This window comes from Electrona antarctica (assembly GCF_951216825.1).
Source record: "Electrona antarctica genome assembly, chromosome: 21".
Lineage (NCBI taxonomy): Eukaryota > Metazoa > Chordata > Actinopteri > Myctophiformes > Myctophidae > Electrona > Electrona antarctica.
This window is the reverse complement of record NC_136802.1, coordinates 29,446,675-29,471,463: the sequence shown is the minus strand read 5'-3', so window position 1 is coordinate 29,471,463 and position 24,789 is coordinate 29,446,675. Positions and strand designations below refer to the sequence as shown.

Here is a 24,789-nt window from a genome sequence, read left to right as displayed (position 1 = left end):
GGTCGGGGTTCGATCCCCGGCCGGGTCATACCAAAGAAAAATGGGACCCAGTGCCTCCCTGCTTGACACTCAGCATCAAGGTTTGGATTGGGGGTAAGTCCCTGCGACATACTATAGCGCAGGGTTCCCCAATTCATTTTCGTCAAGGGCCATATTTTGACTAGGGTACCAGGCTGGGGGCCGAGTCCGCACGCGTGAGGTCGAGGTCTTGCCCTGAAAATTCATTTGCGGCCCGCTCTGCGGGCCGCAAATGGCCCGCGGGCCGCCTATTGGGGAACCCTGCTATAGCGTCATGTCACGCTACAAAAACAGGAGATACTTTACCTGTAGGCCTATGTCCTCTCTCAACGCATCCAGCTCCATCTTCAGCAATCAGCATCTTTCTACCAATCCCTTTTCATCCCTCCTCTGCACTGTATGTATGTCCATTGTCCAAAATAAACCATCTCAACCTTGCCTCTCTTGTTTTATCCCCCAACCTCATTTCTGATCATCATGTCCCTCCTAATGAGATCGTAGCATCCTTCCTCAATTCTGCCACCTCCAGCTCTGCCTCCTGTCTTTTCATCAATGCCACCAGCTACCAGGTATTTGAGCGGTGTATGGCCCAAGCAGTCATCTAATTGGGGTCACACACACACACACACACACACACACACACACACACACACACACACACACACACACACACACACACACACACACACACACACACACACACACACACACACACACACACACACACACACACACACACACACAGCTGCTCAGTCACACAGGTTTGATTTTTGAGGCACGCTAGCCTCCTATGCCCAGCTTTCCGGGTTTGTGTAAACACAAACATTGGCTTGTGATCACCTTTAGCTTACATATTGAAGCTAAAGGTGATTGCAGAAAAGTGAAGCCGGAAAAGTGAGGGCGCAAATTGTGATTGGCCAGAATGAGATGATGTATGATGATAAGAGCGCCCCTCACTTCCCACGGGTGTGATTTTCTCCTATAAACAGCTTTTGTCCCACACGGCACACATCTCAATATTTGCCATTGACAATGAAAGGAGAAATTAGGTCAAATTTCCGCCAAATATAAAAAACATTGAACGCCATTGACAATGAAGGGAAAATTGACGTCATATGTAGACGAGCAAATCGGCTAACCAATCAGATGTCGGTGGGAACGCTTGGCCAATAAGGGACCACCATTCTTGATGATGTACGATGATGTACAGTACGATGATGATGAGCGCCCCTCACTGCACACAAGTGTGATTTTTTATGTTTTACATTCACCTAGTGCCCCAGTCCCAGTCTTGCACAGCCAGAATGACAGAAACCAATATGATGTGTCACGTGTGTGTGTTTTTCTGCTCTACATGTAAAGTGTCTTGAGACAACTTGTTGTGATTTGACACTTTTATAAAACTAGGCTGGTGCCTGGCTGTAGTGCACCGAGTCAGTAACAATGGAAGTTGGAGATCCATGCCCCACCCGGCTATATACCCGTTGTACCCATGTCAGAGTACCCGTTCCACCCATCTGTCTGTGGGCCTTTTATGCCCATATATGGACATTTCTGTATCTGTCTCTCTGTGTCCTTTATTCCTATATTGAGTTCTGTGTCAGGCATGCCCAAATACGGAGTGTTGTGATGTCAGAACAGGCCAGCTCCATATATGGAGCCTGGTCAGGGGCCCTGTCCAGAGCCACAACGTACACTGACAACAGGCACTGCACTCCCTGGAACACATGTGTCGAATTTTAAGTTGATGGGGTGAACGGTTCTCGAGTTACGTGCATTACAGCCGTACACACAGACAGAGGTGCATTTATAGATAGATTACCTGGTAGAACATAGCCTCGGAAACCCAGGCATTAGAACACAAAACCAGGGATCCCCTTGGGGTTACTTGGGGGGAAACCTCTGCAGTACATAGAAAGAGCAGAGCAGGCTCATTCAGTATCTCAGGCACACCCATCTGTATTCTGTACCTGCTGCTTTGTGGACAGTCACACTGTTTGTGTGTCATGTGTGTGTGTGTATACTGTGCAGTCGCACATACAGTGACACACACACACACACCTGTAAACCTTCCGGAAAGAGCCGAGCGTTTCCCGAACGTCTCCGACTTCCCTCCTCGCCTTCGTCGTTCAGTTCAGTCGTGGTGCAAGTAGGCAGGCAAGCAACAGAGAGAGCAGGCAGCAACAGCAGCCATGTTGCCGTGGTGAGTGTCTTGTTCCGGTATCAGGGCAGCGGATCGTGATCACAGGCTGTCTCTGACTGTCAGACGCGTTCCCACGAACGATCACGCAGAACAAACCAAGCCACCCACCATCCCCCCCGTTGGTTGGGCGAACACCATGGATTTTACAACTTGATGATCCGTTCCTCCAGAGTAAAGAGACACCCCCCGACCGTCGCGGAAGGAAATCAAGACCCGTCGGTCTCTACCGAAGCGAGCCGAAGCGGAGCGGACGCGACCCACTCCACTCACTCACCGCAGTGCAGCGTTTACCAGCGAGCTGTTATTCACATCACGCAGCTCAGCGGTGCTGGTGGTCCGGGTGGATCGTGAGTCCTGTTGTGTGTGGCGGGTCGATCTGCTGTGCGTTCCGCCGCTGGCTGGAGGGGAAGCGGAGCTAAGCGGCTAACAACTAGCCCCGCTTCCACACACACACATCAGGCTAACAAGACAGGCAGCTACATCGGCTAACCCGGGGCTAGCCACTTAGCCCAGCTAATCGAGTTAATTCGACATTCTCCGTTGCCATGTGACATCGTTTCACACGGCGTTGCTTTTAATTATTGATATTTTATATTATTATAATTGTTATTGTCCCCCCCTCCCCTACGTTGTGGATTTATCACCGGGACGGTGGGCATCGAAGCAGGAAGGTCTCGACCTCACCAACCGGGGGAAGAACAGAAGAAACAAGTTTTTGGCCTGAAAGTTTTCGAGTCCTCGGACTTGATTTGAAAACCTCAGAAGGAAACAACCACTGGAACGTCAACACGCGGCCATAACACAATACTTTATTAATACATATTGATATGAACGTTGACGGGGGTAGACGTGGTGGTTTGACAGGGAACATGTTGAACCTCTCCTAGCCAGCTCTACAGGTTAGCATCTGGAGCTAACGTCAGTTAGCCTGGGCTAGTTCGCTTGCTGGACACCGTTCGACGTCGCCTGAATGCAGGAGTGAATTGTTTTCGTTTTTTTGAGCAGACCTTTGTTGTTGTTGCCTGTTCATAAGCATGGGACGTGTGGTCACTGTAAGCTAGTTAGTAGCCACCTTGGCTAACGGTGGCTAGCCGCTGATGTGGGATTCAACTTGTTGATTCACTGAGCTGCTAGCTGGCTAGCACAGACTGACTGGACCTCACCCCACCATCACCTCTATTGTCACAACCTTTAAATGGTCAACACACACTAAAGAAGACCCCCCGTCTCACTATTCCTCTCCACCATTTTTTTGTGCAATTTTAAGTCATTGGGGGGGAAAAGATGTCAACAAGACCCCCACTGGTGCAAGTCATTGAGAATTCGGCTGGACAGGTAAGATTCTTTTTTACAGCTCACTTGTCAAATTGCTGTCCTGACATAGGCTTGGCAGGAGCGTTTCCTGCAATCTTGGATTGTCACTGGTGCTTTGCAGGGACAAAACAATGCCAGTCTCTATTTGGTCTTCTACAGAGAGCCTGCTTGTCCTGCCATTCTCTCCCTCTCTAGCTCCTTCTCTCTCAATGTTTTCTTTGCCACCCCAGCAGTGATTCACCAGCTTGCCTACGCAATCTCATTGGGTTTCCCACTCATAGTCGGACAGAGACACAATTTTAGGTTTCTGTTTAGACTGTGAGCCAGGGCATGTCCTTCACCACCACCACATTTGTTAGACGTAGCCTCTTGTAATACAGTGAACTATCTCAATTTGGGACTCAGTCAGTGATCAATGCCTATTTAGAAGCACATGTCAAATATTTACATGGCACTGTAGAACCTGTCTTTATGACCTCATGACAAACGAATTTATTGATTATGAGGGGGGGGGGGGGGGGGTGTCCACATTTTTCGGATTCTGAACTGCATTTTGTCAAACTTGCAACTGAAGTATTACATGAATAAACTCTGATTTCCTGTTGCAACTAAAGCAGCTTCCATCAACAGTACAGTGCAGCTAGTAAATGGAGTTCGCAACAGCTTGATAAAGTTTGTGTCTGTCAAGAATCAGGATACTTGAATATGTCATCATTTAACAAACTACTTGCAGTTGGTTTGGAAGCAGACGCGTCAGGGCTCATATATCAAATCGCACAATGGCTTTCAAAAGGTTTTTGGTGCCGAGGCACACTCAGGCGTAACAACAAAATTCCAGGGCACATCAAGTCATTGATGGCCTGAAAGTGGCACACAAAGCACTGTGTGATCACACAGGGGAGGGGAGACACACAGCCAGCCTGCTGGACATGGCCAAAATTGCATTAACTCAGATGAGTAAAGTGTGACTGTATGCTCCTCAAACGACGGTATAAAGAAAGTGTTAAGAGTCTTTGTTTGCTGTCGATTTTCGTATTCACAGCAAAAGCAGAATTGAAGCAGGGTTTTGTCGCCGAATAGTTCATCACCAGTTGATGACCACTAGTTCAGAAGTTCAGAACCAGTATATCAATGTTAGACTGCTAGCACTGTCATTGTTGAGGCAATTGTTCCCTTGAGTTCTCTCAGGATTTCTGCTGGCATTTTGAGAAGCTTAGCTGGCAACGTCACCAGCAGAGTGAGTTTTGTCCTGGGATGTGGGGGTTGTTGAGAGATACTTACAGCTCACAGCAACGTTTAGGAACAAACATAAGGCTGTCTGTCGATTGATGTCCATTCTCTGAAGCCGTAACCAAGGAAACGTGTGCCAAAAGTATTCTTAGCTTCTTAAGAAAACTGACTGCACATTTGATGTTTGTATCTGGGAGAAACACTTGGTTTGACCTCAAAGATTTTTAATAGGCAGGGCCACCCTGGCCCGGCTTTGTAAATCATTATTGGAGGACTGGAGGAGCAAAGCCTACAAGTCTGTGTAGAACGCATAGAATAGATAATAGTATCTGTAGGATTTAGTACGTTTTATAATGGGAGCCACAGCCACTGTGACCTGCACTGAAATGAAGACACTTACTTTTCCAGTGCAGACTGTACCTTGCGTTACGGAGACTGCTGGTGATGAGTCTTGTTTATGTTTCGAGTTAAAACGACAAACGTGCTGTGGGTGTGAATGTGATTGTGTGTAGGAAGTGTGTGCCTATGGGAGAGTGGATAATGTTTGTGTTGGTTGGGCACGGGCAGCTACAGGTATTTGTAACTATGTTTGAGTGGAGTGACGTTTTATTTGCGCAATCACCCCAGTGGCTTTGATAATTGCAGTTTCATAAATAGAGGAGATGCATACAATCTCACATAAGACACTGCTTTCCTTTATTGTTGCCTGCTTCTGTCAATGATGTTTCAAATTATGTTCAAGTTAATATTTTCAGCTACTGATTATTTTGTATACGAACTGTAGTTTACGGACCAGTTTTGATTGCACTTGTTCATGCACAGGGAATAATATGGTATGTCATGTCATTCAGGAAAATGTATATACTCTATTTATACTGTTGGATATACAAGTAGCTTCTCAGTCTCCCAGGAAAACTCTAGTAACTTATCTTCAACAATTTTGCCAAAAGATAGCCCTCAAAATGTTAAGTGTCCATGGGTGTATCTCAAGAGAGTTCGGCACTATTAATTGTTCCACAGTCTTTCATTACACTACACATGCTTTACAAACATGCAGCCCCCTTGCACTGCTGTCACAACACAACGTCACGCATTGTGATGCGATGCATTGTGAGCTTGTAGATCTGCTATTAAAAAAATATATATCTTGGGAAAAATATGTGGAATATTTTGAAACATTTTAGCAAACCAAATGTTGTATGGAGTTCCCTCATGGCATAAAATATTTTCAGATGGGGGTGTGCATTTGGAGGTCCTTGACATGAAAATGGTTGAGAACGAAGCATTGGTTTAAAGTTAAACAACATTACACAGCAAGCCCAAAAAAAGCAACTACACAGTAGAAACAAGACGAAAAAAAGCCACCACCATTATTTACATGCTACTTTAGCCCAAAGTCGGTTATGATAAGCAGACATGGGAAAACTGCTGTCTTTTTATCCAGGGGGAAAGTAGTTGTACCTAAAACGTTCAAAAGCACAACCCCATGTGGAAACGCAGCCCATCATCAGACATTGAGCCGTTGGCTGCTTTCGACAGCCAATGGGCGACTCGCATGTGATCGAGTCACAAAAGCCCAGACAGTTCAAATTGTCTTCCTTTTTGCTCCCGGTGGAGAGAAACCGCTGACGGAAGCTGCATATTGATATTATGATCTCACTGCGTGTCTGTGTCAGGCTGTTGCAAACAATGGATCTCTGTTGCCCTTATAAGGAGTGTGTGTGTGTGCGCGTGTGTGTGTGTGTGTGTGTGTGTGTGCACTTTATACCAGGGAATGAGAAAAGGTAAGCGTCTGTATGAAATCACTGGTTATGTTGGTGTAAGCAAATGTACATACGATACAACCTTACCTGGAACAGAGTTCAGTAGAGTTGATTATCTAAGCCTTATACTGTAGTTGCGACACACACACACACACACACACACACACACACACACACACACACACACACACCTGTATGTGTGCATGCTAGTCGACACACACACACACACCTGTATGTGTTCACGCACGTACACGCACGCACGGCGTCGCACGCACACCTGTTATGTGTGCAATGCCTGTTTTCCAGAGACTCCATAAAGCACCATGGTCTGTTGCGTTTGTCTATGCTGACATGCACACAACTTGACTTTTTCCATACGCTCATCGTTACACACCGTGGCCTATAACCTTCACCGAGTCAGTCAGGTAGTCGAGGACTCGAGGTCGTGTCTCTGTCGCCAACTCTGCTGCGCTCATTCCCGTGTACACTGGGCAGTTGTTTAAGGGGTGAAAGAGAGAGTTGTGGGGTTGGGGGGGTGTGTAATGGCCATCTCTCAGCTGGGTCTGTAGGTGAAAGATCATAGAGAGGGAGAGAGAGAGAGACACACACACACACACACACACACACAAACACATACAGTGTGTGTAGAGTCTAAAAGGCCATGTAAAGAAAGCCTATGGTGTCAGGTCTCAAGATTCAGGACAAGATGGCACCGGACATTAACACCACATGAGTGTTGACACTTGACAGTGTGTGACAGAACGAGAGAGAGAGAGGGAGACTTTGGAACATGTATAATCTGTGTCTGTGGAGGTGTTCCGATTGGTCAGCTGACCGGTGGCAGCAGATGATGTAAACCTAATAGTGTTCAGGGCTTCAGAGTCAGACTAACCCTTTTCACCCCCGCCCCAGATCAGTCCAAAAATATAAATGTAACCGCCCCAAAATGAACTCAAATCATGAACACAGCATGCGATTGCCATGACATTTTTAGAGGTAGAGGAAGAAATGCCAAAAAATCCAATCAGCCTCATGGTTGCACTATAACTGGCTGATTTGTGTCTTACCCGGTATTACTGCACCGATATGTGTAAAACTTTGTAATCTGCCAAATTGGTACACATGATTTTTATAGTAATGTGATCAAGACTGATCTGTGTGATTGTTTTTGAGTACTCCCTTACGGAGCTATGTGTGTGGCTGGCTGGCTGGCTGGGTGCCTGGGTCTGAGTACGAAAATAGCATGGTTGTTTTTCACCACCTGTGCGCAACCTAACACACACACAAACGCACATATTAACTGTATATATGATGATTTTGGGTGTGCCAGTACAGCCTCGAACTGAGCTCATGCTTCATTCAGTGCATTAGGAGTGAGCAAGCCGCTTCTTATCACCTGACAGGGGGGAGTTTCCCCGGTAGGACCTAACACGTGGAAGGAACACGATATTCCAACCTGTTCCTTTCCCCTTCATCAGGTGCCCTGGCTGGCCAGGGGGATGCAGTATATAGACCAGGGTGTTACTGCATGTTTTTTGTGACTCCACACAGAAAGGCCCTTTCGCCGACCCCACCTAGGGTATGGGCGCTGATGACACAGAGGAGAGAACACGCCCACAGCGTTCCTGGTGGGAATCGAACCTGGGACTTTCTAGCTGTGAGGCGACAGTGCTACAAACTGTGCCACCGTACCCCCTAGCCCTGGTCCAGTGCGCCAGCGAGTCTCTCACTAGCACAATGTCCCACTGTCGTGGAGGGTTTAGAATTCCCCGAAAATAAACAACACCGAAACAAAGCTTGCTAGACCTAGGTAAAAGTCTTATTCTCCAAGCTGGGAAGCGTCTCAGGTCCCCAGCTTCTCTCTAAAATGCACTTTGTGCCATTTTAATAAAGCAATGTACCGGACAGAGTAACTTCTTCTACTACGGCATTTCCGGGCTGTGCCTGCGCCAATTCACTTGGATGCATTATTTCATGACAAAAATAGTCCTCCTGGGGACCTGAGATGCTTCCCAGCCTGGAGAATATACTTTTTCCTATAGTCTAGCAAGCTTTGTTTCGGGTAGTAGCTACCTGGTTTTGTTTATTTTCGGGGAATTCAAATTTTCGAAACCCTCAACGACAGTGGGAAATTTTGCTAGAGAGCAGCGGAGGCGGGCCCCACAGGGTGTCAGTGAGAGACTCGCTAACACACTGGCTCATGGCTACGTACCCCCCTGCTCCTACACATTTTTGTCCACACATCACAAAAGTTCCTGACCATGGTGGAGACCTGTGCTCAGAAGAGCACTTTTTCTAGTTTCCAGTTGAAATGGCTTGTCAATCATTTCTATTTTTATACCGTGATTTGTGGCTACTAAAAATCTGATTGCCACAGCCAGGGCTGCTTGCTTGTGCAAGAGGGGGTGTGGGTTTCATAGTGTTTCTGCGGTAAAGAATCATGTGCGGAATTATGGTAAAACCTGGCTTGTACTTTGTCCGAACTTAGCCGATCTACAAGCCCACAACGTGACGCATCCTCAGGGCTTTGAGGGCTTTTAGATTGGCTAGCAACACAATCATACAGACGAAGCATAACCACACTTATTGACACGGTCTCTAAATGCAGTCGGCCTGCCTCAGGACACGCTTCGTTGTTTTGGTTCAGATGGGACTGTAGCCAAGATGGAGTTATTTATTTGAGACGAGCAGACCTGTTGTTATTGAGAGTTAAATAAAAGACCACTATTGGCGTCAATACGCCTTCACAGCACGGAATGCAGTGAAATGAATGCTAGCACCATGGACGACTGGCTGTGTTAAAGAAAAACATAACGTCTAGCTCCGATCAGAACCTCTTCTGCTAATCGTGGCGGTGGGGGCTTCGGTTCCAAACGGGGCTTTGTCTTGTTTGTGTTGAGCTTTTATGGAGATGCCCAAAAGTTAAACAAACGATTTGATAACAACGTGTCGTCTATTCAAAACAGCTCACTTTTAATGCGATGACATCACATTCCATTTAACATTGCATCTTTATCACTATCCACATCATATCTATAACGTTACTCTTTATGTAGCCTCGGAAACCCAGACGTTTTTATTTCCAGGGAGAAAAAAAAAGTCTGGGTCCGAGTCCACTTCAATTCGGCATAGAGTAGCGCAAACATCGCTCACTCTCTGCTGATTTCTGATCGTCTGCACCTTTGTTAAATTGACACACACGCACACATGTACACACACACACTCCTCTCTCTCCCTGTCGCTCTAAGTAATTAGTCTCATGTCGCGCAGCTGCGCATAGTTTCTCCCGGCGGATCCTGCCGGGAGCTGCCTATGCCATAAAAAGCATAGGTGAGTTCCAGGCTACTCTTTATGTAGCGCAGCAATATTTTCCATGACTGGATGGTAAATATGAAGTTTCATCATATTTACCGTCCCGTGTGTCTTGTCCTGGGAGTTTGCGCAGCGCATTGTGCAGTGACCATTGTTATGTGCAGTTGGATCCCGTCCCAAATATATTTTGTTTGGTCTCTGCCCGGGACGTCAGGGTTCCTTTAGTCTCGAGCCCTGCTAGTGTCTGTCTCCGTCCATGGACGTTTATCTCCAAAACTGGAGAAGAAACAAATTTTGCTCCTAATGTACATACCTGGGTTGCAGTGTGATCTATTGTGACATGGGTGATGGGACATATCTCTCAGGCTGATTTTTATAATGCAGATTGAGGACCAACTGCCATTGTTTGCATAATGCCTTTGTTAGTTTAGGGATCGTGGCTGGAAATGGTGGAGACATCAGACCATGGAGTCATGTTGAAGTGATACGGTTGACTTGGCTGGCCCGCATTTAGCATTACATCCAGCATTACATGGTTTCCCTTCTATAATACATTTAGCAACAAGCTCCAAAATACAGACCAGTTGGCCGAGAAGAAATATGAGGCTAGTGCTTATCGAATCACTACTTGACCACATGAACACTATTGTCTGGCCTTGGCGTGTTATAATAGGGGAACATTTGGCGAAAAGGTCAGAGGCTATGGAACTGCTATTTCCGGCAAGAGATTTTATGTCCAAAACCATTTCTTTTGTATTATTACTATAGAAATGGGGAATTGAATGTGCTACATTCTTGTATGATGAAGTAGTAGAGCATTAGTTTACAAAAAGGAGATATACGGTTTCTGCCCACCATCGATTATATAGGGTTAAATTGGTTAAGCCCCTGTTGCATAGTAGATGCAAACAATCCCAAGGAACAAATTCCTATATTAATTCAGTGGCAGTGGGCCATCACAGATTAAATTGCCTACACCCGGGACAGAAACAAATAATAGTGTTTGGAACATGTATTTAGCATTATTATAATGTATCCGTTTGGGACACTTGACAAAGTGAAATGAAATGGGTCCATTCAAGTGTCACTGAGAAAATACTGGAGAAACTGTCTGTGCCTTTTGGGGCTGCACAATGCACGATATGGACAACATTTCATATCTAGTTATTTACGACAAATATTGCCAATATTACGATATTGTCATTAAAATGTCATATTCTATTTTTAAAGCTGCTAATAAGCTTCTAATACTGTATGTCAAAATTTGAATGATCTTTTGTTTTTTGTTATTTTTGGTATTCAGACAGCCAGCAATGAGTAAAACGCTCCCAAGCTTTGTCATTGGTCGAAAGAAAACCGTGGTCGATTGGGTCGAAATGACTAACCAATCAAGAAGTAGACAGGCAAATCGACCAATGACAAAGCTTCTAGGAAAACCTTTGAATGCAGATTGCGTGCCCTAGATGAGTCACAGAGACTAAATTCAGGAGCGTTTTACCCATTGTGCTCTCACACACACACACACACACACACACACACACACACACACACACACAGGTATTGTTGCCATCTTTAGAAGTGGATGATATATTGACCATATATCGATACCGTTGCCTTTTTGCGATACTGATATTGCGCATGTTCATACCTCTAATGATTCAATAACAATATATTGTGCAGCCTTACTTAATATACAATTATACACTTACTGTATGTATTTCAACAGACACCACATACTATTAGCATGAGTTAGCACGCATTTATTTGAGGGTAGTTGTGAATGGTTGTGTGCAAATTGTAGTACCTATTTGACATTCTGCGTCCATGCTACTTGTGGATGAGTCACCACCAGTAATCTATAGCACACGTACATAATATGGCATGCTTAAACACACACACACACACACACACACACACACACACACACACACACACACACACACACACACACACACACACACACACACACACACACACTGCCGTTCCACCCAGGAAACCATAAATTATGGCTCTCTCCATACCAGACCAGTCACTAGGCAGATGAACTGAAAGACAAACCTAGCCAGGGCCTTAGCAACAGAGAACATGACACACACGCATGCACACATGCACACGCACACACAAACACACGCTCATTCTCACCTCAAACAAATCTGGATGGATGAAAAACAGTTCTGTGTTAATTTATTGGGTTCTTTTAGCTATATTAAGCCACACGTTACAAAGTCTTAAGAGTGATTGAGTCCCCCTGCTAGAGAAATCCGAGGGCTGTGTGTGTGTGTATGCGTGTGTCGTCATGACTTTGGTAAAAAAAACCAGACTGTATTGCCACTTCCAGTGCTTGTTTTGCCAACAATGATGTGAAGTTCAGTGCGTCTTGGTGCTGGGTTTGTGTGTGGGATTGTTTTAGGGAGCGGGGGAGAGAACAGGCCTTTCCAGTCGAGCCAGGCGGTGGGTGTGCTCCCTAACTGCTTGTCGTAGGGCTAAGACGTCATTCAGGTGTATGAGAGTGTGTGTGTGACTCAGTGAGCGCACCGTGTTAACATCTACTGTACTCTTTCATCTGATTTATGGCGTTAAAACCCTCTTTCTTTCCCCTAAGGAAGTGATAAAATTTCCCTTTTGAGAAGGAAGTTGGAAGTCCACACAGTTATGTGAGGCAAGTGGATGTAATGTGTACTCATTGTGCTTAATGACACAGAGTCGTCAAATGGCTGTACGATAATTATCTCACTTATCAATAGAACTACTTCCCGTACATGTGTTCCAGCTTTTACGGAAGTAGCGAGAAAAAAGGACAGAGTTTTACAGAAAATGACAGTAACACACCTTCTCACTTGGCTACACAATAAGAAATATATTCCCATGATCATCATAGCTGTGAACAGTGACATTTGAAAACTGCAATAAGCTGATTATTAGCCTACATGTTCCTTGTCAAAGACTGCATTCCCCCAGGAGTCTATACTAGATAGGATGCACAATATAGACATTTTGTGTAATAAGTGATTCAATGCATGGTAAAAAATCGACCGATACCGATATTGCAGTACAAGTTTCCAGAAGGCCTTACATTACACCTGTTATACAGTAATTCTGGGCATGGATGCAGACTTCTACAAAACCAGTGCATTATTTTCTTATCGCCCAATTTATTAGGCCAGCCTACTGAACTACACTGTTTCTTGGTGTCCGCTGTCATTACCGAAGGAGATGAGCACATATTAGTACAAACGACTTAAAAGAAAATAAATATGTAACATTCATTTATCTTTCACTTTACATTTTTCAAATGTCTGTTTTATTTGTCCTACAGATGGACCCCTTTGAAAGCGTCCCTGGAAAACACTGATAGTATTAGCATTACAAAAGGCTTTTTCATTGAAGTAATTATTTCCCCCTGCTCTATACCAGATCTACAAGCTCACAACATGCTGCGACGCGTTGTGAGCTTGTAAATCGTCCGTTTTTGCCAAATGTTTGTTTGTTTTTTTCCATAACCTTTCCCATGAGGCGGCCACTGGATTACAATGCTGAAAAGGGAAACCGCCGTTCTGCCTTAAAGCAACGTGGGTGAAATAGGATAGCATGATCACCACGGGAAGTTGAAGGAGAACTGTGGGGTCAAAAAAACATCTTTTCACAGAATAAAATAATATAATTATGATAATAAATGGTAGTTGAATAACTAGAATTCAGTAGAGTAGATGTTTCTGTTCTGGCTATGTCTCAGACACATGCATGTGTCACATGCGTGCGTACACACACACACACACACACACACACACACACACACACACACACACACACACACACACACACACACACACACACAGGCACACACAGGCACACAGACACACATTTCCCTCAATGGCTAGCATACAAATCTACACTTTGCTAATATACAGAAAGAATACAAAAGGCATATTATATTCCTTAATCAAATATAATTTGACCATTTTTGCAATACAGCGCCAGGCAATGGCATCTTTTGTATGAGGAATAAAATTAAATAAAAAACGCACCATCTTGTCTGTCACATCACATGCAAAAGCAGAGACGTTTCTGTGGCTACCAAGGTGTGTGTGTGTGGGGGGGGGGGGCTTTATTTTACCGGCCCACATGTGCGTTCCTCGGCCACGTGCACGCTCACACAGCACAGAAAACCACCCAATGATGGAACCGCAGAACGTTCAATTAATTATTAACCTTTTTAGAGTTTAATTGATTCATTTATTAACGGTGATAAATCGATTAACTATTAACATCCCTAGTAGCAGCAGAATGAGGGCATACAGGCAACCAACTGCTTCATTGTAGATCCCCACTGTGGCACCAACAGAGCAAACAAAGCTTGGCATTGGTTTGACATATGCACATACAAACATGGCGCATGCGACACACACACACACACACACAGTCACACACACACACACACACACACACACAAATACCCAAGGGAGTTAGGGTAATCCAGTGCAAGAGCACACATTCATACATATACACGACATTGAATTCACAGCAAACTGAGACCCAGTGTGGCACCACCTTGCTAAACCAAGGGGCCTCTCTTAGGTTTGCTTAGCTCGTGCGTGCGTGCGCGTGTGTGTGTGTGTGTGTGTGTGAGAGAGCCTTGCGAGGGAATGTGTCGGTGATCGAGTCTGTTAGTGGAGAATACTCGTGTAAGAGGAAATGGCTTCATTTGTACGATAAATCTCAGACATTTATTTATGTAGCCGAGCGGTTTGACCATCAGAATGTAGAAAAATCTAAACCTCCACAATACTTAAAAGCTATAATTACTGTAGTTACTATGCCTAGTACTCAATGTGACTTTTAGTCTGAAGGATAAAACAAACCAAAAAAAACCTGAAGGATTAAGTAGTGCATTTTTTCCAGACCTGAGGACGATTCTAAAAAAACCCGCTTCTAAATCCTGTCTTCTGGTTTTCTGAATAACCTATGTATCTATATCAGTGGTTCTCAACCTTTTTCATGTCAAGGACCCACCGAATTATCTGTATTTGGCTGCGGACCCCCATCTGAAAATATGTTGTTTCAGGGACCCCCCCAGAAGCAAAGATTTGAGTTCAAAACGTTCGCTCTGAAAGAATATACATTGAATTTGCGCCACATTATCCAGATTTTTCAAAAATAGATGGGGAAAACGAAAGTCGAGAGGAGAGATGGGAGAAAAGATTTGTGCCACATTTTTCAAGATTTTTCTGAGCTTGTAGATCTGCTTTTTTCAATAGCTAAAATATAACTTAATGCTTAAAACACACAGGGGTTCCCGTCCAGAATGGGTTAAAGGTTGTCTAACTACTAGACAGTTTAAATCGTCTACCCTAGCGTCCCCATTCTGGACATGTCATAATTTAAGTGGAAATAGGCAAACACTCAGCAGATAGCGGATCAATAAGCTCACAACACGTTGCAACGCGATCTGTTTTGAGCTTGTAGAACAGCAGTTTTTTGGCATAGAGAAACAATAGGACGTAGCGGGCAGCGGTGGCCGAACGGTTTGCGGAGCGGTCTTGTTATCGGAAGGTCGCCAGTTCGAAACCCCGGACCGGCACGTTAAAATTACCACCGCTGAAGTGCCCTTAAGCAAGGCATTGAACCCCTACCATGAAATGTTCTATGAGCAGGGTCTGGCTGTAAACAAGCATCTCGAGCTTAGTCCATTCACCCTGGGTAAACAAAGAACTTTGCTTTGCTTTAGCCATGAACAGACCCTTGGGGAGTGTGGGGACCCAGGTCAACAGATTATATAGGGTTTAAATGTTTAACGACTGTCGTAGTGTATTCAGTAACATTCAGTAAGGAATTTTGTACCACTGTCTCTTCTACTGGTGTATACTGTGCCAGGTACAGTAGAACTTCATCGTTTGTCTTTCTGACCTCATGTCTTTCTGATGCCCCCCTCTCAGCAATTTGTCCAAATCATATGGTTGGTTATGTCATGATTGTGGTGGCAGAGCCAGATTCCTTCATCATGGTCATTCAGGGTTTTTCCTGTACGCCAGAGTGTAGAGTAGGAGAGTAGCGACACGCTTTGATCTCGCCGCAAAGTGGGTGCCTAATGCCTATGGGCTATAGTTCCAAATATTGCTCCTATGACTGGAACTATCCCATTGAGATAGAATGAGCACTTCCGCATTCCATTGTTACAATGGGAGTCAACGCTAGTGTCGTCACTCTCTTACTATTTTACTCTGCTGTACGCCAACTACACAAGTCTATATATTATATTATATTATATTATATTATATTATATTATATTATATTATATTATATTATATTATATTATATTATATTATATTATATTATATTATATTATATTATATTATATTATATTATATTATAAAAACCTTTATAGATGTTCTGTAAAATAAGTGAAATTCTTACAGTACATGTGTACCTGAACATGTGAAAGAAGTAGTGGAGCAACACTACAATCGAACTACGGTAATTCATGATTTAATCAAATTTAACCAACTCATTTGAATGAAATTGATGTCTTTTTAATTACAGCAAATAGCAGATCAAGCTCACAGTGTGCCATGATGCAACACATAAGCTGTTTTTGTGCGACAGTTAAAATGGCATGAAATATGGCTTAGATGTTAATCAGACAAATCTTGTCGAAATCTGTGTGTGTGTGTGTGTGTGTGTGTGTGTGTGTGTGTGTGTGTGTGTGTGTGTGTGTGTGTGTGTGTGTGTGTGTGTGTGTGTGTGTGTGTGTGTGTGTGTGTGTGTGTGTGTGTGTGTGTGTGTGTGTGTGTGTGTGTGTGTGTGTGTGTGTGTGTGTGTGTGTGTGTGTGTGTGTGTGTGTGTGTGTGTGTGTGTGTGTGTGAAAACAAAAATTGTCAATAACATAATCGATAGTTGCAAGGCGAAGTTCTCAAAGTGAGAGATGGCTTCCCCTGCTCTTCATACGATGTAGCAACCAATGCATGTGTACTTTTTAAACTGGCATTTAATTTGAGTAAAAGCTGTGCAGTGTGCATGTATTGCTGCTGTTTTCATGGGGCGACTGTGGCTCAAGAGGTAGAGCAGGTCGTCCAATGATCCATGGGTCGGCGGTTCGAATCCCGGCTCCTCCTGGCTACATGTTGAAGTGTCCTTGGGCAAGACACTGAACCCCAAATTGCTCCCGATGTGCTGGTTGGTACCTTGCATGGCTTCCGCCGCAAACGGTGTATGAATGTGTGTGTGAATGGGTGAATGTAATGCACAATCTATGTAAAGCGCCTTGGATAAAGGCGCTATATAAATGCACCATTTACCATTTATGGTATTTGCAGTATTCCTTTTCCGTCTTCTTTATTGTGATCGTAGCTATGTGCACAATAATACCGTGTTTATATTAGTCTTGCATGGTCTACATGGCTGATTTAGAGATTTATGTATGTGAATCACGTGCTAGGAGACAATGGCTTTCTCAGATCCCTCTGTGGTAACGATACTTGAAGGCCCACCTACCTACCCGCTAAAACAGAGCGAGAGAGAGATAACCGAGTGGAAGAATGAGCGCGAAGCAAAGAAAGGACACCCAGGGAGTTGGCTGGACAGATCATCTTGAACGGGAGAGAATGAGGGAGAGATGGGGAAGATGAAAGTAGAGAGGAGAGAAGGAGAGATGGGGAAGAGAGAAGAAGAGAGGAGAGATGGGGAAGAGAGGAGAGATGGGGAAGAGCGAAGAAGAGAGGAGAGATGGGGAAGAAGAGAGGAGAGATGGGGAAGAGAGGAGAAGAGAGGAGAGATGGGGAAGAGAGGAGAAGAGAGGAGAGATGGAGAGGAGAGATGGGGAGGAGAGGAGAGATGGGGAAGAGGAGAGATAGGGAAGAGAGAGGAGAGATGGAGAAGAGAGAAGAAGAGAGGAGAGATGGGGAAGAGAGGAGAAGAGAGGAGAGATGGGGAAGAGAGGAGAGATGGGGAAGAAGAGAGGAGAGATGGGGAAGAAGAGAGGAGAGATGGGGAAGAGAGGAGGAGAGATGGAGAAGAGAGAAGAAGAGATGAGAGATGGGGAAGAGAGGAGAGATGGGGAAGAGAGGAGAAGAGAGGAGAGATGGAGAAGAGAGAAGAAGAGAGAAGAGGAGAGATGGGGAAGAGAGAAGAGGAGAGATGGGGAAGAGAGGAGAGATGTGGAAGAGAGAAGAAGAGAGGAGAGATGGGGAAGAGAGAAGAGGAGAGATGGGGAAGAGAGAAGAGGAGAGATGGGGAAGAGAGGGGAAGAGAAGAGGAGAGATGGGGAAGAGAGAAGAGGAGAGATGGGGAAGAGAAGAGGAGAGATGGGGAAGAGAGAAGAGGAGAAGAGAGAAGAGGAGAGATGGGGAAGAGAGAAGAGGAGAGATGGGGAAGAGAGAAGAGGAGAGATGGGGAAGAGAGAAGAGGAGAGATGGGGAAGAGAGAAGGAGAGGGCAGACATGGGGAAAAGGAAAGAGGAGAGATGGGGAAGAGAAAAGGAGAGGGGCACAAAGGCTGGTGAGAGCAGGATACACTACAGCCAGCGACAGATCACCATGGCAACACAGTCATCACGACCTGGAGACAGGAGGCGTGTGTATGTGTGGTTGTACATATGTGTGTGTGTGTGTGTGTGTGTGTGTGTGTGTGTGTGTGTGTGTGTTGTGTATGTGTTTGCCTCCGCACCCACAAGATTCAGTATAATGTGGTAATGTAATGTGGTAATGCGGTTGTGGTGTTGTTACACATAATGAAACCGTCTTTGTCCCCCCAGCGTGTTTGTTTCGCACATCGTCGCTGTCTGCCAGGCGAAAAAACCTTGTATGTCCCAATGTTCAAAACCGTTACTTTTCAGGAAAGGGTGAAAAAAAAGAACCTTTCTTCCAGTGGATCCAATGTAGTTATTATTTAGTCACAAGCTCTTGTTAATACTGGTTAAATATAAAACCCACAGAGTCACAGACAGATGTAACCCACTTTCAACATGGTGTCCATGGCATGTCTTTATAGGGGAAAGTATTCAATAATGTTCTGAAATTTTTTCAAGAAATAGCAAAAATGACAAGTCTACAAGTGATGCGTTGACCAGCTATTTTCACTACCATTGGGCAACACTGCCATAACACAAAGTATTTAAAGGAGATGAAATGGACGTCCAAGGTTTCTTTCTGCCCAACAGAGACCATATACAGTAGCTTTATTTTATAAAGAGTGGAAGGGGAAAATGTTTCCCTTACAAAATATTAATTGTTCACCAATTTGTGTGGCTTCTTAACTAGTAACTGAATTTCCAATTATGTACACATCACTCTAGTGTTTTTAAACTGAGATGAATCACACCCAGCCATCATCCTTCCTACTGTCGACTACTGTGCTATTTTAAAGCACTCCTCTGTAGTTTCTCAGGGGGGTGGAATGGTTTATTAGGCCCATTCAATGTACCAGTGAAAAGGTTTGACTTGACGTAACCGTCAACGGCAGTTGCCTGATATACTCGTTCAGGAGGATATCAGGTTTTTCAACACAAGGCTTCTTGTTCACTTCCAATTTTTTATTTCAGTGTTCAGTGCTTTCCTAACAACAGTTCCTGCTGTTGTGCGTTGAATTGCACTCGCACAAACGGCAAGATGACAGTAGGATTGTACCGTGTACTGTATACATGTTTACAGCGGTGGTGTCTGTAGTGTGTGTCTGGAGTTAACCTCGTGAACCGCCAGTTTTTCCACCGGTTTTATACTTTTTAAATATTTTACTTTTACTTGACTTACTTTACTTGTGTAATGTAAGTCAGTGGTGCCCAAACTTCTTCACGTCAAGGACCCCCAAATTGACACTCATTATAGCCCACTGACCCCCATTTGAAAATATATGCCAGGGACCCCCATAAGAGAAGATTTTTACGGCAGTGATTCTCAACCCGTTTAATTTCAAGAACCCCCAGTTTGACATGCATTAGTCTACGGACCCCCATTTAATGTCATTTCTATCTCTGTCTATCCCAATTTATATGATAAAATCAAAGTAAATTTAACTCGGAGTGTACAAATGGAACCAAACGAACCCATTAGGGTCCGTTTGGTTCCATTTGTACACTCTCTGAGTTACAGACCCATAAGGGTCCATTTGGTTCCAAACTATCATTTAGCTGGGGACCCCTGGAACTCCCTTAAGGACCCCTGGGGGTCCCCGGACCCCACTTTGGGAACCACTGATGTAAGTCAATGGGACTTTGAACTGACTGAACCCCAAAGTTTGACTTATACAGTATGTCGTAGAATAGATCATCAGTCATAGACATCATCTACCGTATTCTACGTCGTATTGTAGACAATTGATGTCACAAGCTGGCCACAAGAAGTCAAGTCAGAGATCCGGATTGAAGCCACGCTGTGCAGAGTTCGGACCCGAGATCCACACGATTTGTTCGTAAATTAATTATTTAGTTATTTATTTCATTTTCTTCCTTTTCTTCTTCCATGCGGCCATCTCTTAAATAGTTCCTTACTTCCTTCCCTCCTGTTCTACGGCTGATTTTATCCCAGTACCTGGATTAGAAAAGGTCAGCCATAATGAGGTGCGAGTCAAAACATGATCAGCAACGCCCTGGATTAACACCTCTGTGCGTGCGTGTGTGTGAGACTGTCTGGTTTTGTGTCTGTATACACGATTGTGTGTGCAGTGTGACACCCAGTGACTCTAAGTTGCATGTTCAAATGAGCCACTAAAGCAATACAAATTTTAATTTGCACCTGCCAACCTTACTGTTTTTACAACCTTTTATATATATTTATTTATTTGGCCACAGCATGGTATGAGTAGCATTCTTGTACATTAGATTCCATTCCAGTGTCCCATTCTTTTATTTTAAATCTTTTAGATGAAAAACAAAACAGTGTAGCCGCTTATATGGTATACATGAGTATGTGGGTGTGTGTCCTTTCGTGGGATGTGTTACGTGTCAATCAAATAAGTAAATAAATTCTAGCAATCTCACCAGAAGAGTATACATAAACGAGTGCCTCCAGAAACAGCCATCAAATGTACAAAATCATGTCAAAGAAGGCGCATTTTCAGTGGAAATGGAGAGAGTCGTCGACTCGTGGAACCGTCGTAAGATCAGAGGCACGCCAGATTTACAAGTTAACGTCTCGTGATGAGAAGCGTTGTTTGCTTGTAGATCAGTTATTTTTGGAACATGACACTACAGAGACTACAGAGCAGTGAGAGCACTCTCACTGTGTTTACCCCCCCTGACTGTGGATGGTTCTGAAAATGGTTGTGGTGTGTGCATTGTTTTTATTTCTCCCAGGATAGATTATAAGCCATGCCCCAGCCTCAGTCAGACCCCCAACAGGAGGTTGAGTTCAGAACCTTTTTCAGCCCCCATGAGCTGAAGGTCTGCCAACCATATTATATTATATATATTATATTATATTATATATATATATAGCAATATTATTAATGTTATTATTTATGCTTGACTCTGTGGCGAAACATTCATCTATGTAAACATATTGATGATATCCATGATATGGTGACCAGCCACTACTGTATCAGAGAGACTGAGAATGAGATGCAGGCTCTGCTCCTGTTCATTCTCCTCTTATCCTCGTTTCCACATTTGCTAGGGATGTCATATATCCGCAGTTCATACTGTATATATTTATCTTTGTGGCTAATAAACTAGAATGTAGATGTGATGTTGAAATGCTGAGCGATTGTATATAGTTTGTTTGTCTGTTTGTGTGGTATTGGTGGTTGGAGGGGATGCAAAGTACAGAAATGCCCTAAACGAGTGGATGTCTTACTCCACTCTGTGTGCGCTCTCGTGTGTCTGTGGTTTTAAGTTGATCTACATGAGTCAGACGAACCAGCATCAGAGAGTAATGTGAGCTGAGAACTAAACAATGACGTCACTTATTGTCCTCTGACACGTCTATAATTAACACAGGAGGTGTGCGCGCGTGTGTATGTATGTGTGCAAACTGTGCACGACTGCATGCAACTGTGTGCACGTGTGTGGCATTGGTTCGCAGCTGCTGAAAACCAGAGAGGGGGGGATCAGACAAAAATAGACAAGAAAGAGGTGGAGTGAGAGAGGAGGGAAGGAAGAGAACTGGAAGAGAGGAGGAAGGCGCTGAGAAGAAGCTCCCACTTTGAACTCACTATCCACAGCATACATGCATGGGCAACTGGCGGCCCGGGGAGCCACATGCGACCCCCACCTTCACTTAACGGTTTGACTGCGGGATTAATCGATCGCAATCCCAATTTACCTGCCGTTGTTTTTCACTAAACCTTTGAAGAACCACCCGGCCGCGATGGTCGTTCCATTTCATGAAAATCCACCTAAAAATGGTGTGATCGTTTTGTGAAATATTCCACGGTCCCGACAACGGCAGCAGCGGGGAACTGGGAGTCACGGGCGCCACCATTATGGGCCATACACTTTGCATTGCGCCCTGAGAAGCCAGTCTCAATGATTTGTTTTTTCTTCCGGTCACGTGATCCGAACGCGTGACGTATCCTACCGTGTCAGAGGGAAACCATTTAAGTCTTAGGTTAAAAGTGATAAAAAAACGTCAAATTAAACAATGAAAACATAACTCGTGTTTGGGAGGGAAAGGGAGACGTCAATTAACTCGTGTAACTCGTGAATGGGAGGGAAAGTGTTTATAGTGTCGGGTTAATATCAGAATATTGATTCAGCTGTTACAATTCCAAACATGCAAACATGAACCGTTTTTATTACTTGGGTCACAATTAGTAGCTTAATGACTAGTATTAAAATGTTATCGTCTTTTTTATGTCAAATGTATTTGTATTTAGTTTCTTAAAGTTAACATAAAAATTAAAGGCATTTGAAATGACATAAAAATGTTAATTTTCAGGATTCCAATTCAAAAATAGAAAAGAATAATTCAGGATTTCAATTCAAATATAGCAAAAATAGCAGATCTACAATCTATTTGAGCTTGTAGATCTGCTATTTTTGTTACGACAGTATATATGCAATGTGGCCCTCTGGAGTGAGAGTGGAAATATAGTGGTTCTCTCCATCGTCAAAGAGAGACCCCAATTTATATTGTAAAATCAATCGTAATTTAACTCTGTATACAAATGGAACCAAATGGACCCGTTAGGATCTATTTGGTTCCATTTGTACACTCTCTGAGTTACAGGGCCATTTGGTTCCAAACTATCATTTAGCTGGGGACCCCCTGGAACACTCACTTCACATGGATGTGATTTTTTTAATTATCTTTTTTTACCACAGATATGCTATCATGCTATGAGTAATGTTATTTGTGTGGGCCTCTATAGCTGACAACATGTATAAAATCATGGCCATGCCTTGTTACAGGATGCTGGAATAAACTGAGAAGAATTAATTAATCTTTAGACATGTACACCAGCTCGGTTGGTTATTGTTTGACTTCTATGCACAGGTCATGGCACGCTATGATGTGTTAAGCTCATGGAAAGCTTAGCTGCTAACTGCCGAGTTGGCTGCAAAGTATAGCTGTCGTGTACCCTTAGCTGGCAGTAGGGCTGCGCTATATGATGTAAAATAATCATCATGATACAAATTACCAATTTTCAATACGTTTATATAATTCTTTAATGTACTTCCATGGCTTTTGCATATCATGGGAAGCCCCAGAGTGAGCAATATGATTTTTGTTTTACACCCATTGTACATTTTTGTATGTACAATGGAAAAAAAAAAAAAAAATCGAATATTTCTGTATCATTCATTAAAATATGCCTGTCTCATTTAGGAGAATTTGATATATAAATTCTATCCAGCTCTAGCTGACTGAACTATTTCTGGTTGGGCATTTTATGGTCAGCACTCAGCACTAGTGCTTCATTCTAAAACATGATCTCCTGGCGGAGATAATCATAGCTTGACCAGATATGAAAAGAATAGCAGAGAGACAGACAACCAGGAAGTGGTTTAGCTCATGGCCTGTAGTTTTTCAAACCACTAAGTCATCTGGCGTGTGTGTGCATCCTCTTATTCCCAAAACCGAGGGTATTTTTGTCATACTCTCCCTACCTCCTGTTAAAGGACCACTTCACCACTTTTCAACCTATCTTCATATAATAGGTCCTCACTAATAATCATGAAAAAATTGTGCAATTTTTTTCTACTCAGTCTGTGTCTCATAGGAGGGCTGTGGGCAGTTCAGAAACCGTCTTCCAGTGACATCATCGATGGGGAATACAAGCTAATAGAAACTGCAGGCTTTCTAGTCCTGAAAAGTTGCAATGCGAAAATGGAAGCCATCTTTCTCACGATAATGAAAATCTAAATATTTTTGTAAAAAAAATATTGTTTTAAAAAAAATCTGCCTAATGATGATGTCACTGGAAGACGGTTTCTAAACTGCCCACAGCCGTCCTATGAGACACAGACTGAGTAGAAAAAAATCGTGCCATTTTTTCATGATTATTAGTGAGGACCTATTATATGAAGATAGGTTGAAAAGTGGTGAAGTGGTCCTTTAACTTGGACACAAATTGGGTGCAAACATCAGAAGATGGATATCTTTTCTTATTTTATCTTGATCGACTGGGGAAAAAACTAGGCTAAACTGTCACTGAACGCTGGCTCCAGACTCCAAATGTTTTCACTAATGTCATACAATTTGGCCAAATGAAATGTAAGCAGAATATTATTTATCTAGTATTTATTATTATTATTATTATTTACTTTATCTACTGGTGAAATAGCCTTTATATTTCCACATTGTAATTTGTGGCTGAGGGCTGTGTGGCTGGGTGTCATACATGGTAAAGATTTACCATTACGTAATTGAACGTGCGACGTGCGTGCACATTGTTTTGGTTAGGAGAGTTGGACCTTTGGCCGACGGAGAGGTTTATTTGAGACGAGTTGACCTGTAGAGTTCTCAATAACCGCCCGTACTGTTATTATATACTTATACTTAGTCATACATACTTACATAG

At 43.6% G+C, this 24,789-nt stretch overlaps 1 protein-coding gene across 5 annotated transcripts in view; it reads left to right on the top strand.

Annotated features, from left to right (window-relative positions):
• Window positions 1-2,014: 2,014 nt before the first annotated feature.
• Window positions 2,015-24,789, top strand: part of mark2b (MAP/microtubule affinity-regulating kinase 2b) — a 92,418-nt gene continuing 69,643 nt past the window's right edge. For 2 of the 5 annotated variants that reach the window (XM_079490706.1, XM_079490705.1), the window contains exon 1: window positions 2,015-3,556. In XM_079490706.1, coding sequence (XP_079346832.1) covers window positions 3,506-3,556 — 51 coding nt within the window. In that variant the 5' untranslated portion in view covers window positions 2,015-3,505. The remainder of the gene's footprint in view (window positions 3,557-24,789) is intronic. The other 3 variants (XM_079490709.1, XM_079490708.1, XM_079490707.1) reach the window with 2 other exon arrangements.